The sequence below is a fragment of the Cimex lectularius genome, unplaced genomic scaffold, assembly GCF_000648675.2.
Source record: "Cimex lectularius strain Harlan isolate CLEC.00 unplaced genomic scaffold, Clec_2.1 scaffold139, whole genome shotgun sequence".
Classification (NCBI taxonomy): Eukaryota; Metazoa; Arthropoda; class Insecta; order Hemiptera; family Cimicidae; genus Cimex; species Cimex lectularius.
Genome location: NW_019392832.1, coordinates 140,295 through 161,572, shown reverse-complemented (window position 1 = coordinate 161,572; position 21,278 = coordinate 140,295). Strand labels below are relative to the sequence as shown.

The window sequence follows — 21,278 nt, the reverse complement described above, 5'->3', positions numbered from 1 at the left end:
GTAAATGTCTTTTTATTTTCCTGAAAAATCCTTTTGCAGTTACCAGTTTTTTCTCCCAATTTTTTAATGCAAGAAGAAAAACAGTTTCCTTGCCCCTAGCACAACGGCGATGGCTTGTGACCCATGAATTGGGGCCAGTGTATAAAGAGCGAGCGCTTGTAAACTCCTCCCGAACCAGTATCCCAGGATCTAATCTCACCAGCCCCCTATATAATTAGAATCACTATCATAGCATATACAAGTTGGGCACTAATGACAAGGGTGGGGTCATAATCCTCCAAAGCGCTGTGATGGCTGATGGGTTACTCAATATTCCGGTTCTCGCTCCTTCACACAATGCACAACTGTATACAAACAAGTGTGACACTGAGTGACCTTTGACAAGGTACATCTGTTTGCCACAAATGTAGATGGCCGTATGTCAATCTGATGTAACCCATCCTAAATGGGTGAGCATAATACAGTTTTCTTGCATTTCAGACTACTGTAGAGCGTTGTTCAATCATGCAAACTTGCAAGAGCTTTTAGGACAATCCAGCATACTGATGCTGCTAACATTCTTTTATTGCATTATTTATTACTTATACAGCATCACCGAGCCAGGGTCCCAGTGGTTAGAAGTGCTTGTTGAATCCAAGAGGGTATATAATTTTTATATCTATTCAATGTAATGCACCTGCACTGAAGAGGGCTCAAGTAAGAGTCGAAAATGTTATGGAAATAAAATTAGTTCAAAACCTGTAACATATTGTTAAAGAACCTATAATTCGAAGAATATATTTAAAAAAAAAGCAAATAATAAAATTATGTAAAAATGTATAATTTGTAATTAACCTGAGGTCGGTCCCTCGCCAGTATTAATTATTGGAATTATACTGTATATATGAAACTGCATATTACAACAATCAGTAATTTTAAACAATTATAAAAGGAAATATGAATAAAATACATTAAAAAAATTTAAATGCTCGAAAGAAACTTCAAGATTAGAGTAAACAATGATCACGAAAAACCTTGTGATTTGATGAGGAAGGGATGGCACTAAAGAAAAGCTATTTACCAATAACAAAGTTTATTTACTAACATAAATATAAATATAGTCTTTTATTTTTAATCTCCCTTATCAGTATTTAAATAGAAGGCATACAACAAATCTGAACTTTAAACAGATTAACTAGAGAGATTAATTGTAATAAAGAGGATTAACCCTAAACCAAAACATTTCTTGAAAAAATAATATTTTCTTTCATAAAAAATATACAATAATGTGGTCCACAAATGTTTAATCGAACATTTATTTACAACAATGATTAAAACAGGTAACGGTCATTTTCTTTTAAACTTATATATATTCAAATGACTAGTTTAGCTTTATTTTAGGATATATTATATAAATATATATATTTTATCGGTTAAACGAGAAGCATATGTTTTTATTTCCATACTTTGATAACGCCGTCTCTAGCAGCAGTGACCATAAAGCACTGTGAAGACCCCTGGCACATTGTAATGTCCGTTATAGTGTTATGATGGCCGGTTGCCGGCTGGTCAGGGCCGGCTCTGGGCGATTCCTCAACACTTGGACCTTTTTGCTTACACTTTGTTTGTACCTCATGAACTACATTTGTACCATCAATTAAGCGACATCTGTAAGCAAAAAATAAATTAATTGAATTAAGAAGTGCATTTATTATGTTTAAGTAATTCTGGGTTAAATCCTTACCACTTGTACCAATCATTTTTACACTGTTACAATTCAATGCAATGAATATTGATTAGCCACATATTTGCTATTAATGTGATTAATTAATAAGCTGCATATATCATTTGAAAGTACGAAAACAACAAAAGTGCATCTTTTGATTAGCAAGACACAATTTTACTTTTAAAATTATGCAAAAATATTTTTTACAATGTTATTGAATTTTAGCATAAGCAGTTTTAGCGTGGAATAAAAAAGTATCATATTAAGCCATTTTAATTGCTGGGCTCATTTTGGGCTGTAAATGAGCCCCGGTGTTGCAAATTGCCTAGGCTGTGAGAACTGTAAATACAAACAAATGACCTCATTGGATAAAAAAATCCTACCACTATGCATATCTGTGAAGGCTTTGGCTGCATACTGCCCGAGCGATATCTTTCCAACTTAGGCTAATGGGGAAGCCCATAAGACTAAGGGAGACAACCTAACAGAAAACTACTCCAAGCTAAAGTGTTGAGTAATGTGCTAAGGGTTAAATGTCACATGGTAAGTTGCGGTCCTTAAGATTCTTTTTCAAACAAGACAATTAGTTAATTCAACTTAGTTATACGGGTAGGTGTAAAGAGTGTAGCAGGATAGCAAACTCTATGAAACCACCCGAACCCCTTTAAATCATCTACTTAGGTAAGCTAGTACGCACAAGTACTGCTAACATCTCATCCCCACTGGTTGATTCAACTCAAAAGACATTAGTTGCAATTTGGCATTTGCGATTTATACCTTCACCTTCAAATTGGAAAGTTTTTCATGAACCTAAATAATGTTAAGGGCACATGGCATTAACTAATTAAGAGCCAATCATGCATCTCAATTGAATCAATTAAAACTGCCTTGTGTGAAACTAGCCTTACAATTCCTCTGGAGGCAACAGGTGCTACCTTCTTGTATACTAGTCACCTTATCCTGGAGCTCTGAGATGGACCTTTAGATCCCTAGCTTCTCGTGGACCTAAGAGAACTAAAAAAAAAAAAAAAAAAACTACTAATATAAAACTCTGTGCGGGGTAGTGCCCTAAGTGAAGGCAGGAGGGTCCATCAACTAGAGCCATAAAGGCTAACTCCCTTGGGGGTTAATCTCTTGGTAGAAGAAGTGTTTTGTGCTCGACTGTCAGGAAACGCAAGGAAAAAGTGCAAGCCCTACTCAAAAGTTGAGTAAGTTGAGGCCAAAAGGTCTGTGATTCAGGAAAACTTCATTAGGACAGCTTTCCAACCAATGCAGTTGCCGCCTAAAAGGCCTCGGTCTGAAGGTAGCATGCCCAGCAAAAAGACCTCAAGCCGAGACTTATGTACAAAGGACCAATCAATCCTTTAGGGCCCTGGCTGCAATGAAGGTCACTACGGTTACTTTCTGCTAGACACCCTGAGGTCAAAATAGGTTGCATAAACTGGATATTCTTGGAGGCAGAAGTGACAAACAAGCCTGTGCAGATGCCAAGAAGAAGAGACAGCAGAGCATGTCCTCTGCTGGTGCAAAGGCTTATGAAGGGTTACTCCTGGAGAGGAAAAGACCGGGATGAAAAGGATACACACGGGAGTCCTTAAAAAAGATTTAGGAACTGGTAAAAAGCCTTAAGCTTAATAATGAGCTCTAGTCAATGATGGAGATGCACAATAGACCAATACTGGTTGTGGTGCGCAGGTCGTAAGAGGCAGGCTCCTACTATAATCCAAGTCAATTTTGGCTCATCTTATTTCCCAGTATTATTTCTATTGTGATCACTATATTTTAATTTTTTAAACTTTTTTTATTATGCAGGGCTATTTTTGAAACTTTTAAACAACATAAAGAGAATAATGAATGAAAAATTTGGAATACTTTGTCCAGACCTAATTAATTTGTCAAAATAGATATAACTGTGATTTAACTCTAAATTTTTGGCACAGGCGAGTACTTACTTGTAGGAATAGTTTATTTGTCCAGATATATCACCTCCGGCTGGAATAGCAAGGTATGAATTTGCCAAATTGTCGAGATCCCAGTACCTTATCCTGTGGTCTGTGCCTCCAGTCAGTAAAAAAGGTACTTTATCGACTATGCTTGAATACATGCCGCATATTGAATGCGTGTTGTTCTACAAAATTATAATGTTAGAAAATGAAATTCAAGTTGATATTTTACATGTGTATTACTTGAGTATTAGAAAGCGGTGGTGCACCACTGCCCCATAGAACCGCCTGTCTTGAACCGCTTTCAATGCACCAAAGTGAAACTTCGTTGTTGCCTTCGACGGCAGAGATGAGCCAAGAAGGTTGGCTTGGATGACCACATAGCCTTCTTATCCTAGCCCCTACAATAAACATTATAGATCTTAGTTCCTTCCAAGAAAGGAAAAACAAGAATTGAGAAGATACAAAATAATATCTGTTTAAAAATATATCTTTTAATTTAGTATATGTAATATTACAAAATAAATAAATATTGGGTAAAATATGTACTTCTTTGATAATGACTAAAAGCTTTCAATTGAGTCTGGCATCTGGGGGGCTCTGGAAACTCAAGGGCATCCTAATATCTATTCACTTCCTCATCGTTAAATTGTACCTAGCCAACAGGGTTGGATCCTCACTCTTTGTTCAGTGTGGACCCGGGAGACTCTCAGGGTAGTGTCCTCAACCTGCTACTGTACTCCGTATATACTTCTGATATGCCTTTCCAATTTCAACAACACTATCCTAACACACACTAATGACACTCCGATCCCATTATAGTTCACCTAACCCTCCAAACACACCTATATTCTATTGAACTATGGTTAAAAAAATGGCGAATCAAACCACAGTCCCTAAAAATAACCTTGATCCTCCGACGCATCACTCTACTTCCAATTTATTATAAGCTCACTGAAAACATCATCCGCTTCCTAGAGTTGTAATTCGACAACTGAATTTACGGCATAGAACTACGGGGTTCAACCAAACCGTCCAACCTCCAAAAAATCCATAATCTTTAGACATATCGTTAATGCCCTGTTCTATGTTTCTAACTCAACCAACCATAACTATCTTAACGTCCTGTTTTTAAATTGTAAAATCCAGCTACAAAAAATTCCATAATAACCTCCAATCCCGTTCTAATCCCCAGGTATAACAACATTCTTCCCGATCTCTTCCCATCAATCCTCTGTGATTAAAAATACAGTAGCCCCAAGACCTGCTCCGAGAAAGTGCGAGTGATTAAGTATATCTGATTTAGGAGTGCTATCACTAGATAGCTTTTCCACTCGATGCCTTTTTGCATTTTTTCTTTAGTATTCTCCCTCTATATAAGTTATAAATGTTGCTCAGTTACTCAATGAAAAAAAATAAATAAATAAATATATGTTTAGACGGTTTGTTGAGTCCTTATCACATTTAATCAGGACAAACAATCTGAACAATTTGTATTTGTGGTTTGGCCATTTCTGATCATTTTGGGCAACTCAACCAAGATTTATCATGCTGCAGACACCAAGAGGGAATCTCACAACTTTTTGGTTTTTGTTAAAAAAAAATAAAAACAATTCCATGTAGTTTGGGGAAAATTTGAAAGTTTTGGGAAATTACACCTATCATCAGCATTTTATATAACCTTTGTAATACTTATGTCTTTTAAAAATGAAAATGCTGATGATGGGAGTAATTTCCCAGAAGGTACAAATAAATGTTTAAACAAGTAATAAATTTACTTTAAAGAAACGCATGGATTTGTTTTGTTTTTTTAAAGGAAACCAAAAAATTAAAAAAAGTAAAATTAATCTTAAAAAAACCTACAATATTTTTTATTTTGGGCTGCTTCTTTCTAAATAAATATAACAGATATTTCTGTTTTTACCTGTTGGGTGTGTAATGGTTGCAATAGGTAAATGAAATCTCAGGTCCCAACTGGTTATGTAGCCACTGTTTGTCCCCACCGAGAGACAGCATTGATTAGAATCCATATGCATTGCAGTTACGACTCCTGAAATTTTTTTCTTATTATTTAAAAAACTATTACACAACAATACTAAATAAATAAAATACCGTGTTTAATATCATTGTCCAGTTTCCATGCCACTCCCGGGGCTCTTAAATCCCAGCCGATCAAACAGCCAAATATGGTCGAGTATACGAGAACGGATTGCGACCCTGTTAACATTTATACCAGTCATACGATGCTATCACTTAAAGAATTATTTTATAAATACCAGAATCGAAGTATGCAATGTCTACTGGAACGCCTTCCTCATCGAGGTCTAGCTGGCGAGTATCGAAGACTGATTTCTTATTCGCTTCAATCCTTTAAAATGAGTAGTTGTTACGATTTGTAACAAATAGTGAAAAAAGTTGTGTTATTTACTTAAGAACTATTATCGCTCCTGTTTGACTGGCTATGCCCAATGATGTTTTTGCGTTACACAATGCCATGCCGACCAAAGGTCCGCTATGAGAGTTGTACACCTGCCTAGCTCGATTTGCGATGTTTTTCCCTTCCATTTTTCCACAATCCCATATTCGTACACATCCGTCATAACTACAACTGGCCATTATTGCGTCTGGAAGGGGAACCAATCTAAAATTTGTCATAGTAGCTTAAATTATTTAACTTGTTCATTTAAAAAAAAAAATAAAAAAAAATAAAACATTATCTACAAACTTTGTCACAGGTCCAGAGTGTCCGTGCAGATGGGAAACAAGTGCAGGTCTTAATCTCCAGCCGGGTGGGGAAAAAGTGGGCCTCCAGCCACCTTCTCTCCATTCCCTGCCTTTCAACAATGCTCTATAAAGCATTTCCCTGTGTTTAATCAGTTCCCTCAATTCCAATCGACACGGTGCACATCGGTCTGAAAATTAAATTTTTAATATAGAGAAAAGAGAAAAGAAAAATACACCTGGTATACTTTAAACACTTCTGTCTTAAACTTAGTAAAACATAAATTTCACTAAGATTCTTTCCCCTCTCAAAATTAATAATGGTAAAAAATTACATTGGATAAATGATCGTTCTTGAAGGCTATAATCGATATCCAATGATTGCTGAGTTGAAGCGTGCTGGCCTGACTGGGATTTTTCCTGTCTTCCCGTACAGTTGTCGGCATTGCCGAACATGTGCTTCCATTCTTCATTCATTGTATTACTTGATTCCTCTGTCGGTCTCCTAAAAGAAATAATAATAATAAACAAATCATGAACAAATAATTTAACAACTGACCTATTAACTGGGAATGATGAAACATCCGGCTTTGTATCAACCTTTCCCAGATTGGCCGAATGACAAGGAACGACAATTTTCAATTTGCTGAGCTCAAGCTACAAATTTATGTAATTAAGACCATGATGACCTCATAATTGTTAAATTTACTTGTACCTTTCCATCTGACAGCCTTTTAGAGTCTTGAGAATGATAGCGATTAATCTTAATCAAAGTATTTGACATAAGTATAATTAAATCTTCTACATTTTCTGTCATACCATCAGAGCTCAGTCTTCTAAATATCTACAATGATTCATGGTTTAAAAAAAATAAATTAAGATTAACCTCAGATTAATACATTTTTGAGAATGTTGCTTTGCTGAGGAGAAGCAGGAAGGGCTGAAGGTAATGAAACGTGTGTCGTTGGTCCTCCTCGTGCACTATGCCGTTCTGCAAGAGTCTGCAGAAGGAGGTTTAACTCTGAGCATTTGATCAAAGAATCAAATACCGTACGTGGTATGCAGGGTTTTAACGCATTTAACACTATAACTTCATTTTGTAATTGGATAACCTTATGTTTTAAATAAGGTTCAACTTCCGACATAACTTTACATTGAACATCCACCATGTTTAATGTTTGAGCTAAGGCACATATAAAACCGACAACAGCCTAAAACAAAAAGTATCATCAAAGGTGTGCTATAAATTTATATGTAAAAAAAAAAATTATTAGACAAACCTGTCTAATCCATAAATTGGGGTGAACTAAAAATGGGGCGGTTTCTTCTAACAAAAGATATAAGGCATTTTTGTGAAGTAAACTAAGTTCTGTTAAGACTGTAGTTGCATTTATCGCTTTTCTCACGACAAATTCCTCTGAATCTGTTAGGCCCTAAAATAAGAAAAAAAAGTAATTCGGCTTTTTCATTTGTAGCAGTAGACAGTACTTACTTGCTGAAGCAGAGGGGCAAGAATTGGAGAGCTATGCACTCCGATATATGCAGCTACGCCAACTATACAATCAAAAAATGAACCACGGAGGTGCTTGTCATCTTTATCATTCAAAAATGTTATCATGTGAGATAACAGAACATCGTTTGCTGAAAGAAAAATGGTTTTGATAAAAAGAAAAACGAGTTAACAAACTATTAAAGATCCATGTCTACCTTTTTGTTTTCCAAAAAACACACATAGTTTAGTTATTCCATTTTCAATAAGCATTTGCTTCACAATATTCTCTGGATCAGCGAGCAAAGCAGAGACCATTTGCTGAACCATTTGGTGCAATGTCGCAAGTTCACTTTCATAACTGTGGCTAGGGGGATCATTATGATTTACTTGCCAATGTTCCAAAAGCCTAAAAAAAGAAGAACTATAAACTTATTTCCAGAATAAGTTGTAATTTAAATATTTAATAGTTTAGAGTTTATATATTTAATTGTAAAATCAAATTCTAAGGTTTATCTTGCACCTCAACGCTATTTCAGCTAATTCAGCAATATTTTCAGCAAAAGCCGTTCGTACTATCACAGCTTCATCATGAGCAACCTAAAATAAATCGTGTAGAATAATGTGTCTTGTTTATCCTCTTGAGATTTTAAAAAATACCTGAGATAATCCAGGGAGTATGTACTCGGGAAAGACATTAGTATCACTAGGAGGAACGATTTTAACGTATGAGAGAGCTTTTGTTAGCGTATGAATTGCATAAACTCTGACACGGGGGAATGGGTCCTGGATTAAATACATCTGTAAAATAAATATTAATCATTAAATGATGAACTGTAACTTTGCAGAGAAAAATATTACAATATAAGGTAAAATTCTATCAAGAACAGTTTCAGCGGATGTATGAGCCGATAGTTCTGCTAGTATCTCCAAGCATTGAAGTTTGGATGTTGAAAAATGCAATCCACGGATACAGGAGGTGATTAGAGATGTTATCAAGACGAGAGCTTCATACGAATTTCCACTCTTTTTCTCACTCTCAGCCTGCTTTTCTTCCTCGCTTTTAAGCAAATTGATAATATTATGAATATCTTTCTTCAGCCTAGAAATAATAACACAAATAAATTCTCAATTTGTCTCTACAAAAATATATTTATTGTTCACCGTTCAATTTTTTCATCAGGTGATAGAATCGTTGCAGTATGACAGTAAATTAGCATATAAGAATGCAAAAATGAGTAAAAATATTCAGGAAATAGTTTCCCCCTTTCTTGATCTAAGTACACTTCGGCTGAAAGTCGGGCAGATGGGTCTTTTTGAATCATGGATTCAATAAGGGCTCTGACTTGCACATCTTCAAGTTTACACAGATATTTATCAAGGGTATATTCCCCAGTCCTGTAAGCTAGTAGCTGTGAAAAATCAAAAGGTGGGTGCCCATCAGAAAACAACTCAGCCAGAGCACATCTAAAATTCAATAATGTAATAAATAAAATGACTAAATCTTCTATTTATACAATGGATCTACCCTGCTGAAAATATATCCATAGAGGGAGTCAGATCTTCCTTTTTCTCTTCTGTAAGCAAAAGTTGGCTCCCACTGTCAGATCCTAAAGTTTTGACAAACCTAACAAAAAATAATATAAAAGAAAAGAAAAAGAAAAAAAGGGGACATTACTGTGATTAAAACAATAGTCTATTTTTTTAAACTACCTTTCAGGCGCTATATAGCATGTTCTTCTTCTAGATGTGTCAAAAAAATATGAAAAATCAGCAGGATTGTCTTCAGGTAAATGTGTCGGTTTGAAAGAAGCAAAATCTGTCAGAAGAACCCAATGCCATGAAGTTATAACAATATTTTCTAATTTTATATCTCCATGGCATACCTAAATAGATATGTAATAATTTTGAATCAATAAATAATAATAATAAAGACCAATGTGAAAAAAATTCAACCCACCCCTACTTTGTGACATTGGTATAAGGCGTACAGTATTTGAAATGCTATCCATTTTTTCTCAATTTGCGATAGAAATGGTCTTGTTGAAATTCTATCATATAAGCTGTACTTGACATATTCTCTCATCAAAAATCCAGCTTTATCGCTTAGCTAGAAATAATGACAATGGCATTAAAACACAATTAATAAATCTTGATATAAATATAGAAAAGGATAAAGTAAGTATCAAATTCAAAATACTATGGGAAAAAGATTCGCAATAATCCAAAGAGAATTGGAGAAAGGGATTGTTTGGATTATCTATAGCGTTTTATAGTACAACAATTATGGATTGCATATTTTATTGATACAATATTATAATTATTATGTACATACAAACAACGAATTATAACTTCGTTTTAATTATTTATATAATTTGTTGAAGTCATGAGGAGCAGTTGAGAATGAGGCAGTTTTAAAAAAACACCTTTTTCATTTTTTACCAATGTTTTGACCTTTATTTGGGTCATATTCAAGGTCATACTCAAGTATAAAGTGTGGTGCTATTCTTACGTTGTCATATTGGTTTTGTGTGAAAGTAATGTGGCTTATTTATATAGTTGTAAAAATTCAGTAATTTTCTTTTGAATTTAGTTTCCAAGTACTGATGGAAATTTTCTCATGCAACTCAGCAATTTGATTCCCTTACTGCTCTTTAGGTTGTTCTTGGCCCATCTATTGGTTGTATTAAGCGCTTTAACAGCTTCAGCAGCATATGTTGTTGGATGGGGAAATTTTTTCTCTGTTGCTTCTTCATTAGCAGCAGAAAGCATAATTTCTTCATCAGTTAAAATTTCTTAATTTGCTATTTCTTCATCACATCCACCCGATGCCCATTTTTGACCCACGGATTCAGTTATGGTCGTGTTATCTTGGGTCAACTGAACGACAAGTAGTCACAGGATGTCATTTTCATTAAATGAAGGGGGTATCGTAACAGCAACCAAGTTCAGACCATTTCAGACTACCTATTTACTAAAGATTTTTCCAAGACATTTGAATCAAACACAGTGAGACGGATGACCGTCAATTTTTTAAGTTGAAATCAACATCTTTCAGATTCATTTTCTTTAAAGCTGCCATCAGATCAACTCCACTCTGTTCGCCTGCAAGAATGTTCAAGAGTAAAATTTTTCGATAGTGCAATTTCATGTTCTGGATTACATTTTGGTCCATGGGTTGAATCACAGTGTTGGCCCTATAAGTTGGTGAGGGACACAACCAAGCGAACCTGTTCAGATTACTGTTCCTTTGGATTATTGTGACCCTGATGAATACATACACAGAATTACGTGGAATTACGAGTTGTTGTGCAAAGGGTTATATGGCCTAACAGTTTTTAATTTTCCTTTCCTCCTCCACCATTATTGGGAAACCAATATAAAAGGGGATGATGTGAAAGCAAAGTCAGCCAACTGGATGGCCAGATGGAGGGTGAGTATAATGGGGGAGGGGGGGTATAAACCCGGCCAAGACACAACGTTGTTCAGGGCTGACGGGCTGAATCAAGTAGACTGTCGAAGAGCAGCCCAGTGTAAAAGTAAGTGTCTGCAAGACAACCTCATATGGGATATACAGTGAAGACAATCTCTCTCTCTTATGAACCTCTAGGGCCATCTATTGACAGGGATATGCTCTTGTTACATAAAGGCTTCTCTACCGATCCAGCCTATCAACAGTGCCACATTCTTTTAATCATGTACTTTATTACATTTATAATGTCATAAGGCTGGATGGCGGTGGCCATGCCTGGAGGTTGAAATGTTCCAGCCTTAGTAGGTGAAAACCTGTCATGCACAACAGTAACTGTGCTGAGGGTGCAGACTAGGTATGCAGAGCCACCATAGTATCGAATCAAACGCAATTGCGCTACATTGTGGCAGAAGTGAATAAGGCATACCCTTGTAATACACAGCGTATGCCACAAACCCTTGCCGGTCTTAATCCTGTCTGTGCAGACAAGGCAAAAACCAGTGTTTTATATAGAAGAAAAATCTTAAAAATATATTTTTATTTCCTTACAATTGCTTTCTGGAAGGTTAGACAGTTGACAGCTGATGAAAGGTCATTACGGATTTGCTCGACCCGAGTCTTGTGGGACGAGAGCGGTAGGCTTGGGTCGTGGATCGCAAAGACTTTAACGACGATAAGTCCCTCTTGAGACTTGGCCCTGGCCACTTTAAAAAATCTCGTGCTCCCGAGGCTGAAAATAAAACGCCATTAAATAAAAGCCACGTCAAAATTTGACATATTTAACTCACCTGACATCGAACTGAAGGTCTGAATGTTCTGTCAAGTAATGTTCAACTGGGAAAATTTGTGATGGAGCAATGCCAACCAATTGATTTCCCATTGCTGGTGTTCACCTAATGTTTTCATTAACATCACCACTAGATCCAGGGCTTAGCGATAGCATAAGTTTAATCACAAATATTAATCCCTTGTTTCTCATAAGTCATCCAGCTATTTTTTTTTTCACGATATAGAACGAAGTAAGTTGTCGCAAGCAAATCACTTTCAAATAAACTCCTTTCGCCTTATTTTATTAACGATTAATCGGGTCGTCCTGTTGTTCCACTCCGATAAAACAGTCAACTTTCTATTATTATGATAACTGTATAACCACCAATCCCGTAAGTCGAGGAACTCAATGGAGTTGGGCTTTGACGCAGGCGACATCATGATCGCCTGTGGACCCTTGATAAATGTCGTCATGATGAGCCAATGGTGAAATTGTGGGCACCTGCATTTATTTTTTGCATATACAGACTTAATACACAACATACTTAAACTACAGAGTGTCCTTCTTAGATGGCCCGGCTGAATTTCTCTTGAACCAACGACGCTATAAAAAAAACCCTTATACTAATTACTACCAGGAATGTCGAATACACTGGAGTTGTGAAAGTGTAATTTATTAGAGTGAATTGAGAAGCTTATCCTAAATTACTCCGAGAAATATCGAAACTATGGGGTAGTGTAAATGTAATTTATTAGTTTTCCAATTAATTAAGGTTTTTAGTTGAGGTAAAAAAGTCAGTGTCACGAGTGGGATTCGAACCCACGATCTTCGGCTAGATACGCCGCAACTCCATCCCCTTGAGCTATCGTGACCTCGATCCACTCGGACACTAGCTTCCCATCTCAACCCTACCTTTTGTATTTTCCCTTCTTTTTGCCATTATTCAATTTTAATTTATTAGCGTGAATGGAAAGGTTTATCCCAAATTACTCCGAGAAATATCGAATACCATGGGTAGTGGGAATGTAATTTATTAGAGTGAATTGAGAGGCTTATCCCAAATTACTCCGAGAAATATCGAATACTATGGGGTAGTGTAAATGTTATTTATTAGCGTGAATGGAGAGGCTTAGCCCAAATTACTCCGAGAAATAACGAATACTATGGGGTGGTATGAATGAAGTCTAGTGGGTAAATGTAATTTATTAGCGTAAATGGAAAAGGCTTATCCCCAAATTACTCCGAGAAATATCGAGGATTCTGGGGTAGTATGATTGAAGTCTAGTGTCTGAATATATTATATTAGCGTGAATGGAGACGCTTATCCCAAATTTTCCTGAGAAATATCGAGGACTCTGGGGTAGTATGAATGAAGTCTAGTGGGTGAATGTAATTTATTAGCGTGAATGGAGAGGTTTACCACAAACTACTCCGAGAAATATCGAGGATTCTGGGGTAGTATGAATGAAATCTAGTATCTGAAAATATTATATTAGTGTGAATGGAGACGCTTATCCCAAATTTCCCTGAGAAATATCGAGGACTCTGGGGTAGTATGAATGAAGTCTAGTGGTTGAATGTATTTTATTAGTGTGAACGGAGAGGTTTACTCCAAATTACCCTGAAATGTTTTGGTAGCGTCATTGGTTCAAGAGAAAGTCAGCCGGGCCATCTATATGAAAATGAACCACCTGTATGAAAATATGCATAAAATAATTAAGTGGAAATATATATATATATATATATATATACACGCATAATATTAACAAAGACTATGGAGAAATTCAAAAATACAAATATACGCTGATAAACAAAATTAACACACCACTCTAAATTTTACCGTATTTAGGTTTATTCATATTTTGCATACCAAAAATAGGTAAAAATAAGACATTTAAAAACAAAATCGATATTTCTCGGAGTAATTTGGGATAAGCCTCTCAATTCACTCTAATAAATTACATTCCCACTACCCCAGAGCATTCGATATTTCTCGGAGTAATTTGAGATAAACCTCTCTATTCACGCTAATAATTTACATTTATACTACCCAAGGGTATTCGATATTTCTCGGGGGAATCTGGGATAAGCGTCTCCATTCACGCTAATAAATTACATTCAGACACTAGACTTCATTCATACTACCCCAGAGTCCTCGATATTTCTCGGAGTAATTAGAGATAAGCCTCTCCATTCACGCTAATAAATTACATTCACCCATCACAATTCGTTCATACTACCCCCAGAGTACTCAACATTCCTCGAAGTAATTGGGGATAAGTCCTACATTCACGCGAATAAATACATTCGTTCCAGAAAATAACACATCACATGAAGGTTTACAATTAAAAATATTTATGGCCCTGAGATATTGATTCAGCGATCTGTCCTCAAGGCCTATAATAATTGTAAATATAATTATGTATAGTATAATAATTAATTAATTACACTTTTATTGTATAGTAATTATATTATTATAATAACAAAATTTGTTTGTTTTATACTAGGTCAAATTATTTCATTAATCAAAAAGTGTTAGAAAACACTATAAAAATGATAAAAAATATTATTTTGTTTTATTAATTTCTAAGAATTCCGCCATTCTTTCTAGAATTCTGTATTTTGCAATTATAGTAAACGTGTTATTTTCTTCTAATGGAAACGTTTCTTAAAATTAAAAGACCGAATTGTACCGACGCGCCCAGTGCTTGTTTCTTATTTGTTGCATACGGCTTGATCGATTGTATGATCCATAAGGCGGGGGAGTCAAAGACCGCCTGGGCACCACCCATACTCAGTCGAAACCATTTAGGTATCGATGATGTCCACTCGTAAAACCAATCGATACGAAAACTAACAATATAATTGAATTGCGATCATATCTGCGTGTGCTGACAGCCTAACAAAAAACGCAGACCAACCACTGAAAATGCCGAAACTTACATTATAAATTTTCAACTATATTTATTTAACTTGAATTACATTGATCCTTTATTAATTAGTAAAAATGCACAAATATTGTTAAACTAGATTTTTAACAGTTTTAAAATAAATAAAATAAAATAGTCTCGATGATTTATAGTCACTTAAACAAATTTGCGCCCCTTAGTTAGTTGTCATATACTATTCAGAATTTTTCCCCTATAATTTCCTAAAAATATAGTAGAAATTTTTTTACACTCTTTAAAAGCTCAACACTGATCTCTTTGAGCTAAGAATCAGATTTATTAACAGGATTTTTACTGACTTTATTACTTGTGCAGTTAATGAATAATAGTTGTAATTATTTATTAATACTGTTACTAACTCCAAAAAAATCTTGCGGTTTTCAAAAATTTGTCTTTCGATTCATTGAAATTAGAAACAACGCAATCGCTAGTGTTCTTGTCTGTATGACTTGCGATACCTTAATCGTTAATAAATTGGAAAAATAAAATAATTGAACATTAATAATTTTTTTTAAATCAATATTTCTGACTAGTATCGAGTCTAGATTTTATAGTTGTATTGTATAGGCTCGTATTATCGATAGGGCTCGTCTTTCTGGCAGCGATAAATCGTTGGGAAGAGTCGGAGGTCCCCCTCTTCCATTCCGATCCACTCTGAGTTCTGACCCTCGCCCTAATAAAGGGTTTGTCTTGGTTTTTACCCCCTTTTATCATGATATCCCGAAAGGAAGGGTTTCGCCTTTTTTCGAGCCGAATTCCGTGCGAAACGCCCTTAACGAAGGGCCGAACGGGCTGAACGGCACTTTCCGAACAGGAGACATGCTAAGTGTCAGAATTGCGTACGCGTACTATTGTAAACACAAGACGATGTTTTGATATTCGTTAGCTGAAAATGTATCTTTTGGATTAACATCAAAGGTAATACTAAGAACATTTTTTCTCCTTATTATTAATATAAACAAAAATTTGATTTTTAAATAAATAATATGCGACATTCTAATTAAGGCTCATATGTACTAATCCTGCAATACCGTCCGGTCGTGTGGTTTAGTATTTCAAGCGCCGTGAAACGTTTTTTTACAAGTCAGTCGGAAAATTTTCTTTCGTCAATAAATAATTAATAGCCAATTAATAATAGAAAATTTATCTAAATGAGGTAGTTACTGTAAATACTTTTTTCCTTCTTTTTCAGTTTTGTTCTTGAAATATCAATTTTTATTTGGTAGGTATTAAAGTTTGACAAATGTTTTGTAGATATGAGGTCATTGTGTACAACTACTTATAATTTTAATTACTCATTTCCTCGTCAAAAATAAAAATTCCTTTCAGTCCAGTGTCTAGTTATCCAAAATTACTTTACTTTTATTGTTACCAATAATTTGTGCAACACTTTTTGTGTTTCATAATAAAATAAACTAGTGCAGAAAGTATTTTTTGCCCTTGGTAGAGCAAATACCACATTCACACACTTTTAAATAAGCAGATTTTTTAATTACTAATAAAATAATTTATGGCTTTAGTTTTTAAAAGTTTGAAAATATTGTTTATTATATTTATTAATGATTTATATAAGCTCAAATCTGTACATGAATGTACATAGTTGATCATATCACTTTTCACAGTCCACCAGCAATTCTAGCTTTTGTAATTTACAATAAATTACTGGCAGGCACCACCCTGGGTGTCGATAGTAAGAGCTTAATTTTATCCATCCAGAATCCGAGGTCGAGCTCCAGAGGCTATCAACAGCTTTATGTCATTTCAGCCTGCAACCCAAACAGTTCCTAAATCTATACCCATTCATACACTCTTAAATATATTATTTACATACAATTCACTCAGTAAAGGTGGTGGAGTACTCAATATTCTACCATTGTTGCTTTCACACTACACATTCACACCAATAAATACACAAATATATCATATATCAACACTAGGTACAATAAAACAACCCTGCATTCTCTAAAACTCAGATCAGGGGACACAAATACTCACTGCCATGCTCAAGCACAATTCTCCTATCAGTGGCATTCCTTCACGCACCCTTTAACTAGGTGGGACATGTTCAGCAACCTTTCTCTACATGCTGGACACATATGTAGGCTTTAGCCCAAGTATTAATGTCCGTGTGTCAACCTAGTATGGCCTATTCTTAATCGGGTGAGGATGACCCTTCTTCTATAAGTCAGGTCCTCTGAGGTCTGCCTATCAACAGTGCTCTTGATATGCAAGAGCTTCTCTGCCAATCCGACCACCGACACTGCTACTTTTTTTTAATCATGTTTTTTATTGCAATTTTAGCATCAGGAGCTGGATTGCAGAGTTGGCCTTAGCTGCCTATTGTAATTATTCGTGTTTAATGCTGTGGAAAATTTTTCTGATTTCAGTGACATGTCCGGCGGGGAAAGAAAAAAGCGTATTGCCCGTGGTACTGGTTGGGAAGAGGCTGGAGGAGAATTTTACCAAGAGAGCTATCCGGGTGGTGAAATTGACTTAGAGGCACTTCCAAGGGACCCCCATTACTTTGCTACCCTTCTTCCGAGCAAACAGAACCGAGCAGGTACATTTTAAAATACGCCCGTACATTTATGCCTAGATGATTGTTTTACATGTTATTTACAGCAACGACGAGGAAGCCACAGAAAGCAGACCCAAAGGCTACTTTCAAGAGAAGAACTTCGACTAGGTCTCGTTATTATAACACCATGGGCCAGAACACAATCCCTAATGATATCCATGTCGCTATGATGCCTGATCTGTCAGGTATGACTTGATCTTTTTCTTCTTCTTTAGTATGATTTTTGTATAATTTCAATTTTGTTTTGTTTTCAGAAAATCTGGCGAACGAGGAGACAACTTGGGAAGAAATGATGTTAATTAAAGCAATGCCAATATCAATGGCTCAAAAAAAGGAAATAAAAGCAAAACTTCTGGTATGTACTGATGTCCTTCAACTTTATTAGTTAATTTTTATTATTTTTGTCTTATTATAATTGCATAAACATTAATCATTGTACATTATAATGAAATAAATATATAAAACTTAATGTTGTTAATAATTGTAAATTTAATTTAATTGTAAATATAGTCAAAATTTGTCTTTTCAGAGTGCTGACACATTTAGACTTCAAGGTTTGAAGCATTTTAAGTGGCGGAGGAGGAAGTTTTGGGAGTATATGAAAATAAAGAAGAAAGAATATTATAAAACCATTCAGTTGTGGAGGAAATGTCTAAGGGCAATTGAGGGCAACTTCGGTACTGGTGTTGTTGCGTTTTTCTTTTTTATAAAATGGCTAATGTTTTTAAATTTAACAATTACTGTTTTAATTGTCTGTTTTATAATTGTGCCCACATTGTTAATGAAAGAAACTGAAAACGACCCTTGTATGCCAAGCAATGGCACTATTTCGGTGGCATGTTGTTCACAGTTGTACTCAAACAACCTGTCTGATTTTGTATTTGACCCTTATGACTTTGCTCAAGGTACTGGTTGGGTAGAGAGGTCGTACATGTTTTACGGTGTTTATTCCAGTTCAATATTGGAGGACACACTTTTAAATTACAATTTGCCAGTCGCTTATATAGCGACAGCTCTCGGTTATTTCCTTTTGAGCCTTTTCGCCATCTTGAAAGCCGCTGCCAACGGTTTCAAAGAGAGACTGGTAGAAAGTGACGGTCAATACTACAGATACTGCAATATGATTTTCTCAGGCTGGGACTTTTGTATATATAACGAGAAATCTGCGAGTATTAAGCACAAGGGGCTGTTTTACGAATTGAAAGACAGTCTCGAATATGAGAGAAGAGAAGATGACAAAAAGAACAGAAGTAGAGATGAGTATTGTCGATTGATCTCCATTCGTATATTTATTAACATGATCGTTATTATTATTTTAATAGCTTCTGGGTCTTTGATATTTTTCACTTTTCAGTTTTCATTGAAAGAACTTGAATTGCACAGAGACAATCAAACAGAATACTACAGGCTATTGCTAGAGTTCATTCCTTCATTATGCATCGTGGGTTTGAATCTCATCATACCGAATATTCTAAACTATTTGGTCTCACTGGAAAATTATTCTCCTATCTTTGTTGTTAGGATAACACTCTTCCGTACTATTTTGCTAAGACTTTCCTCTTTAGGAGTATTGTTGGCTTCTTTTTATTCGTTGGTGAAATGTAGAGTTGGAACAGAAGAGGCCTGTGCTAGTACTTACTGCAGGACTCCCTTGTGTTGGGAAACTTACGTTGGGCAACAACTGTACAAGTTGATAATTTTAGATATTGTATCTAACGCCATAGTCACATTTTTAATCAACTTCCCTAGAATGTTGATTGCTAAACACATAAAATGCAAATTAGCACGGATCTTAGGAGCACAAGAATTTGAACTTCCGAAACATGTTTTAGACGTTGTTTACAGTCAGACGTTAGTATGGTTTGGGAGTTTCTATGCTCCTTTACTCCCAGCTTTGGCGACAGTATTGTTTTTTCTTGTATTTTACATTAAAAAGTTTGCTTGTCTTGTCAACTCTTCACCGTCGACTACTATTTATCGAGCTTCTAGATCTAACTCGATGTTCATGTCAGTGCTCCTAGTATCTTTCTCAGTTGCCGTTATACCATGGGCGTACACCATGTCGGAAATAGAACCATCTCGATCTTGCGGTCCGTTCAGAGGGAGGCCATCAGTTTGGTCTCTTGTAGAAGAGACTTATCAAGAATTCCCTTGCTGGTTGAAGAACACCTTCTCCAGTGTGACATCAGCGTATTTCCTTATACCGGCATTTTCTCTGCTAAGCTTTTCACTTTACTATTACTACATTATTGCAAAAGAAAATAAACAGATGGTGACTGTCCTTAAAAAGCAACTTGTATTAGAAGGTCATGACAAACAGTTTCTATTGGATCGTTTGAGTGCTTTCATTAAACAACATCAAGAAAGACACAAAGCAGCAAGATCCATCGATCCACCCATTATTCCGCATAATTCAGTTAATGGTGCTCATGGAAATGTTTGATTTGAAGAGTAAAAGCTGATTTGAAAACATGTATAACTTCAAACCGACCTTTTTCTATTTCTAAATGAAACAAAAATATTAGGCAAAAGCGAAAGTGATTTGATTTACTATTAAAATTGTAAACATACTGTACAAGCAGGTAAAAAAGTATCATTAACTCTGCAGCAGGCGCTTATATAAAAATTTGAGAAGTGGGTGAGTGGAGTACTCAGTTCCACATATCATTTTTTGCTTTTTTGTGTGTGTGGAAAATAATGACATGTCTAATAATATGAAATAATGACCATAGTAACAATTAGAATGAAAACTACTAGCATAAATATTTATAATATAAAAGACTTGTAATTAGGATGACTTAAATACTTATTTAAAAAAATGACATTTTTCTCAATTAGCATTGATTTATCATGAAAATGTATTGATCTCGTCAGAATCAAAAATTTTTTATGGCCAAAAACATCTAAAATTTGCAGACTGGAACAATCATCTAAAACAGCCATTATCTCATTTTTTTGTAGGTTTTGCATCTCTTTATTTTCTACAGTCTTTTGCTTTATTGGCATCGATGTAGTTTTTAGTGAAAAGTCTGTCATCAATTGCCTCCGTTGTGTTTGACAATTTCGCCAAAATATATTGAAAATTAAATTAAAAATATATTAATCTCGGTATGTAAATCCCATGTAACTCTGTTGGTACCTGGTAAAGTTTTTATATTTTTGCTCGAGTTTTATGAGGTAAGGTAGTAGGATTGCTCATCCATATTATATCATCTTTTCTAATGAAAAATGTATAATCAGTGTCCACATTTTCTACATACATGTCTTCATCTATTTCATCTTTACTGGCAGATTTCTCCAGTTCGCCGAAATGAATGTCTTGCATTATTTAATTCATTATCACTATCAACTGTACAATCTATGAAATAATAGGATTCATCCGAGAGTTGTTGGAGGGCCTCCAACATTTTTTCTTATTTGTTATACAAATTTTCAGACCTAACGGGTAAAAAAACAACAAATTACAAAAATTGAATAAAACTAAAATCATAGCTATAATCCAAGTAATATTAATATATACATATAAACATAAAAAATACCTATTATGTAAGTAGGTACATATTACAAAGTAATATAAATACATATTACAAAACAATAAAGATTATTATATTTATATGCAATTCCGAAAAAAACAGGAGTTTTATTCTTTAATG

At 35.1% G+C, this 21,278-nt stretch overlaps 2 protein-coding genes across 2 annotated transcripts; one reads left to right on the top strand and one right to left on the bottom strand.

The window, feature by feature from the left end:
- Positions 1 to 1,055: 1,055 nt before the first annotated feature.
- LOC106672596 (phosphoinositide 3-kinase regulatory subunit 4) lies at positions 1,056 to 12,493 on the bottom strand. Its single transcript, XM_014404142.2, has 24 exons — positions 12,119 to 12,493; positions 11,880 to 12,060; positions 9,819 to 9,968; positions 9,572 to 9,744; positions 9,387 to 9,485; positions 9,023 to 9,325; positions 8,720 to 8,960; positions 8,519 to 8,659; positions 8,382 to 8,458; positions 8,077 to 8,267; positions 7,862 to 8,010; positions 7,650 to 7,802; positions 7,269 to 7,580; positions 7,085 to 7,213; positions 6,929 to 7,026; positions 6,705 to 6,874; positions 6,374 to 6,560; positions 6,077 to 6,289; positions 5,925 to 6,016; positions 5,761 to 5,865; positions 5,573 to 5,698; positions 3,892 to 4,049; positions 3,658 to 3,833; positions 1,056 to 1,647 (listed from the first exon to the last, which is right to left on the bottom strand). The coding sequence occupies exons 1-24, from the start codon at positions 12,208 to 12,210 to the stop codon at positions 1,434 to 1,436; spliced, it is 3,930 nt and encodes a 1,309-aa protein (XP_014259628.1). The 5' UTR covers positions 12,211 to 12,493; the 3' UTR covers positions 1,056 to 1,433.
- Positions 12,494 to 15,687: 3,194 nt separating this feature from the next.
- On the top strand, positions 15,688 to 21,212 carry LOC106672603 (transmembrane channel-like protein 7). Its single transcript, XM_014404151.2, has 5 exons — positions 15,688 to 15,965; positions 17,435 to 17,607; positions 17,670 to 17,810; positions 17,880 to 17,980; positions 18,155 to 21,212. Exons 2-5 carry the CDS (start codon positions 17,439 to 17,441, stop codon positions 20,066 to 20,068), a joined length of 2,325 nt encoding a protein of 774 aa, XP_014259637.1. The 5' UTR covers positions 15,688 to 15,965; positions 17,435 to 17,438; the 3' UTR covers positions 20,069 to 21,212.
- The last annotated feature ends 66 nt before the right edge of the window (positions 21,213 to 21,278 follow it).

Bases quoted from the DNA above. Each gene is read 5' to 3' on its own strand.
- LOC106672596 (XM_014404142.2), bottom strand. From the start codon at position 12,210: ATGGGAAATCAATTGGTTGGCATTGCTCCATCACAAATTTTCCCAGTT. The intron at 12,061-12,118 runs GTGAGTTAAATA...TTTTATTTTCAG, and splicing joins GACCTTCAGTTCGATGTCAG to CCTCGGGAGCACGAGATTTT. The intron at 9,486-9,571 runs GTAGTTTAAAAA...ATTTTTTGTTAG, and splicing joins TGCTATATAGCGCCTGAAAG to GTTTGTCAAAACTTTAGGAT.
- LOC106672603 (XM_014404151.2), top strand. From the start codon at position 17,439: ATGTCCGGCGGGGAAAGAAAAAAGCGTATTGCCCGTGGTACTGGTTGG. The intron at 17,811-17,879 runs GTATGACTTGAT...TTTTGTTTTCAG, and splicing joins TATGATGCCTGATCTGTCAG to AAAATCTGGCGAACGAGGAG. The intron at 17,981-18,154 runs GTATGTACTGAT...TTGTCTTTTCAG, and splicing joins AAATAAAAGCAAAACTTCTG to AGTGCTGACACATTTAGACT.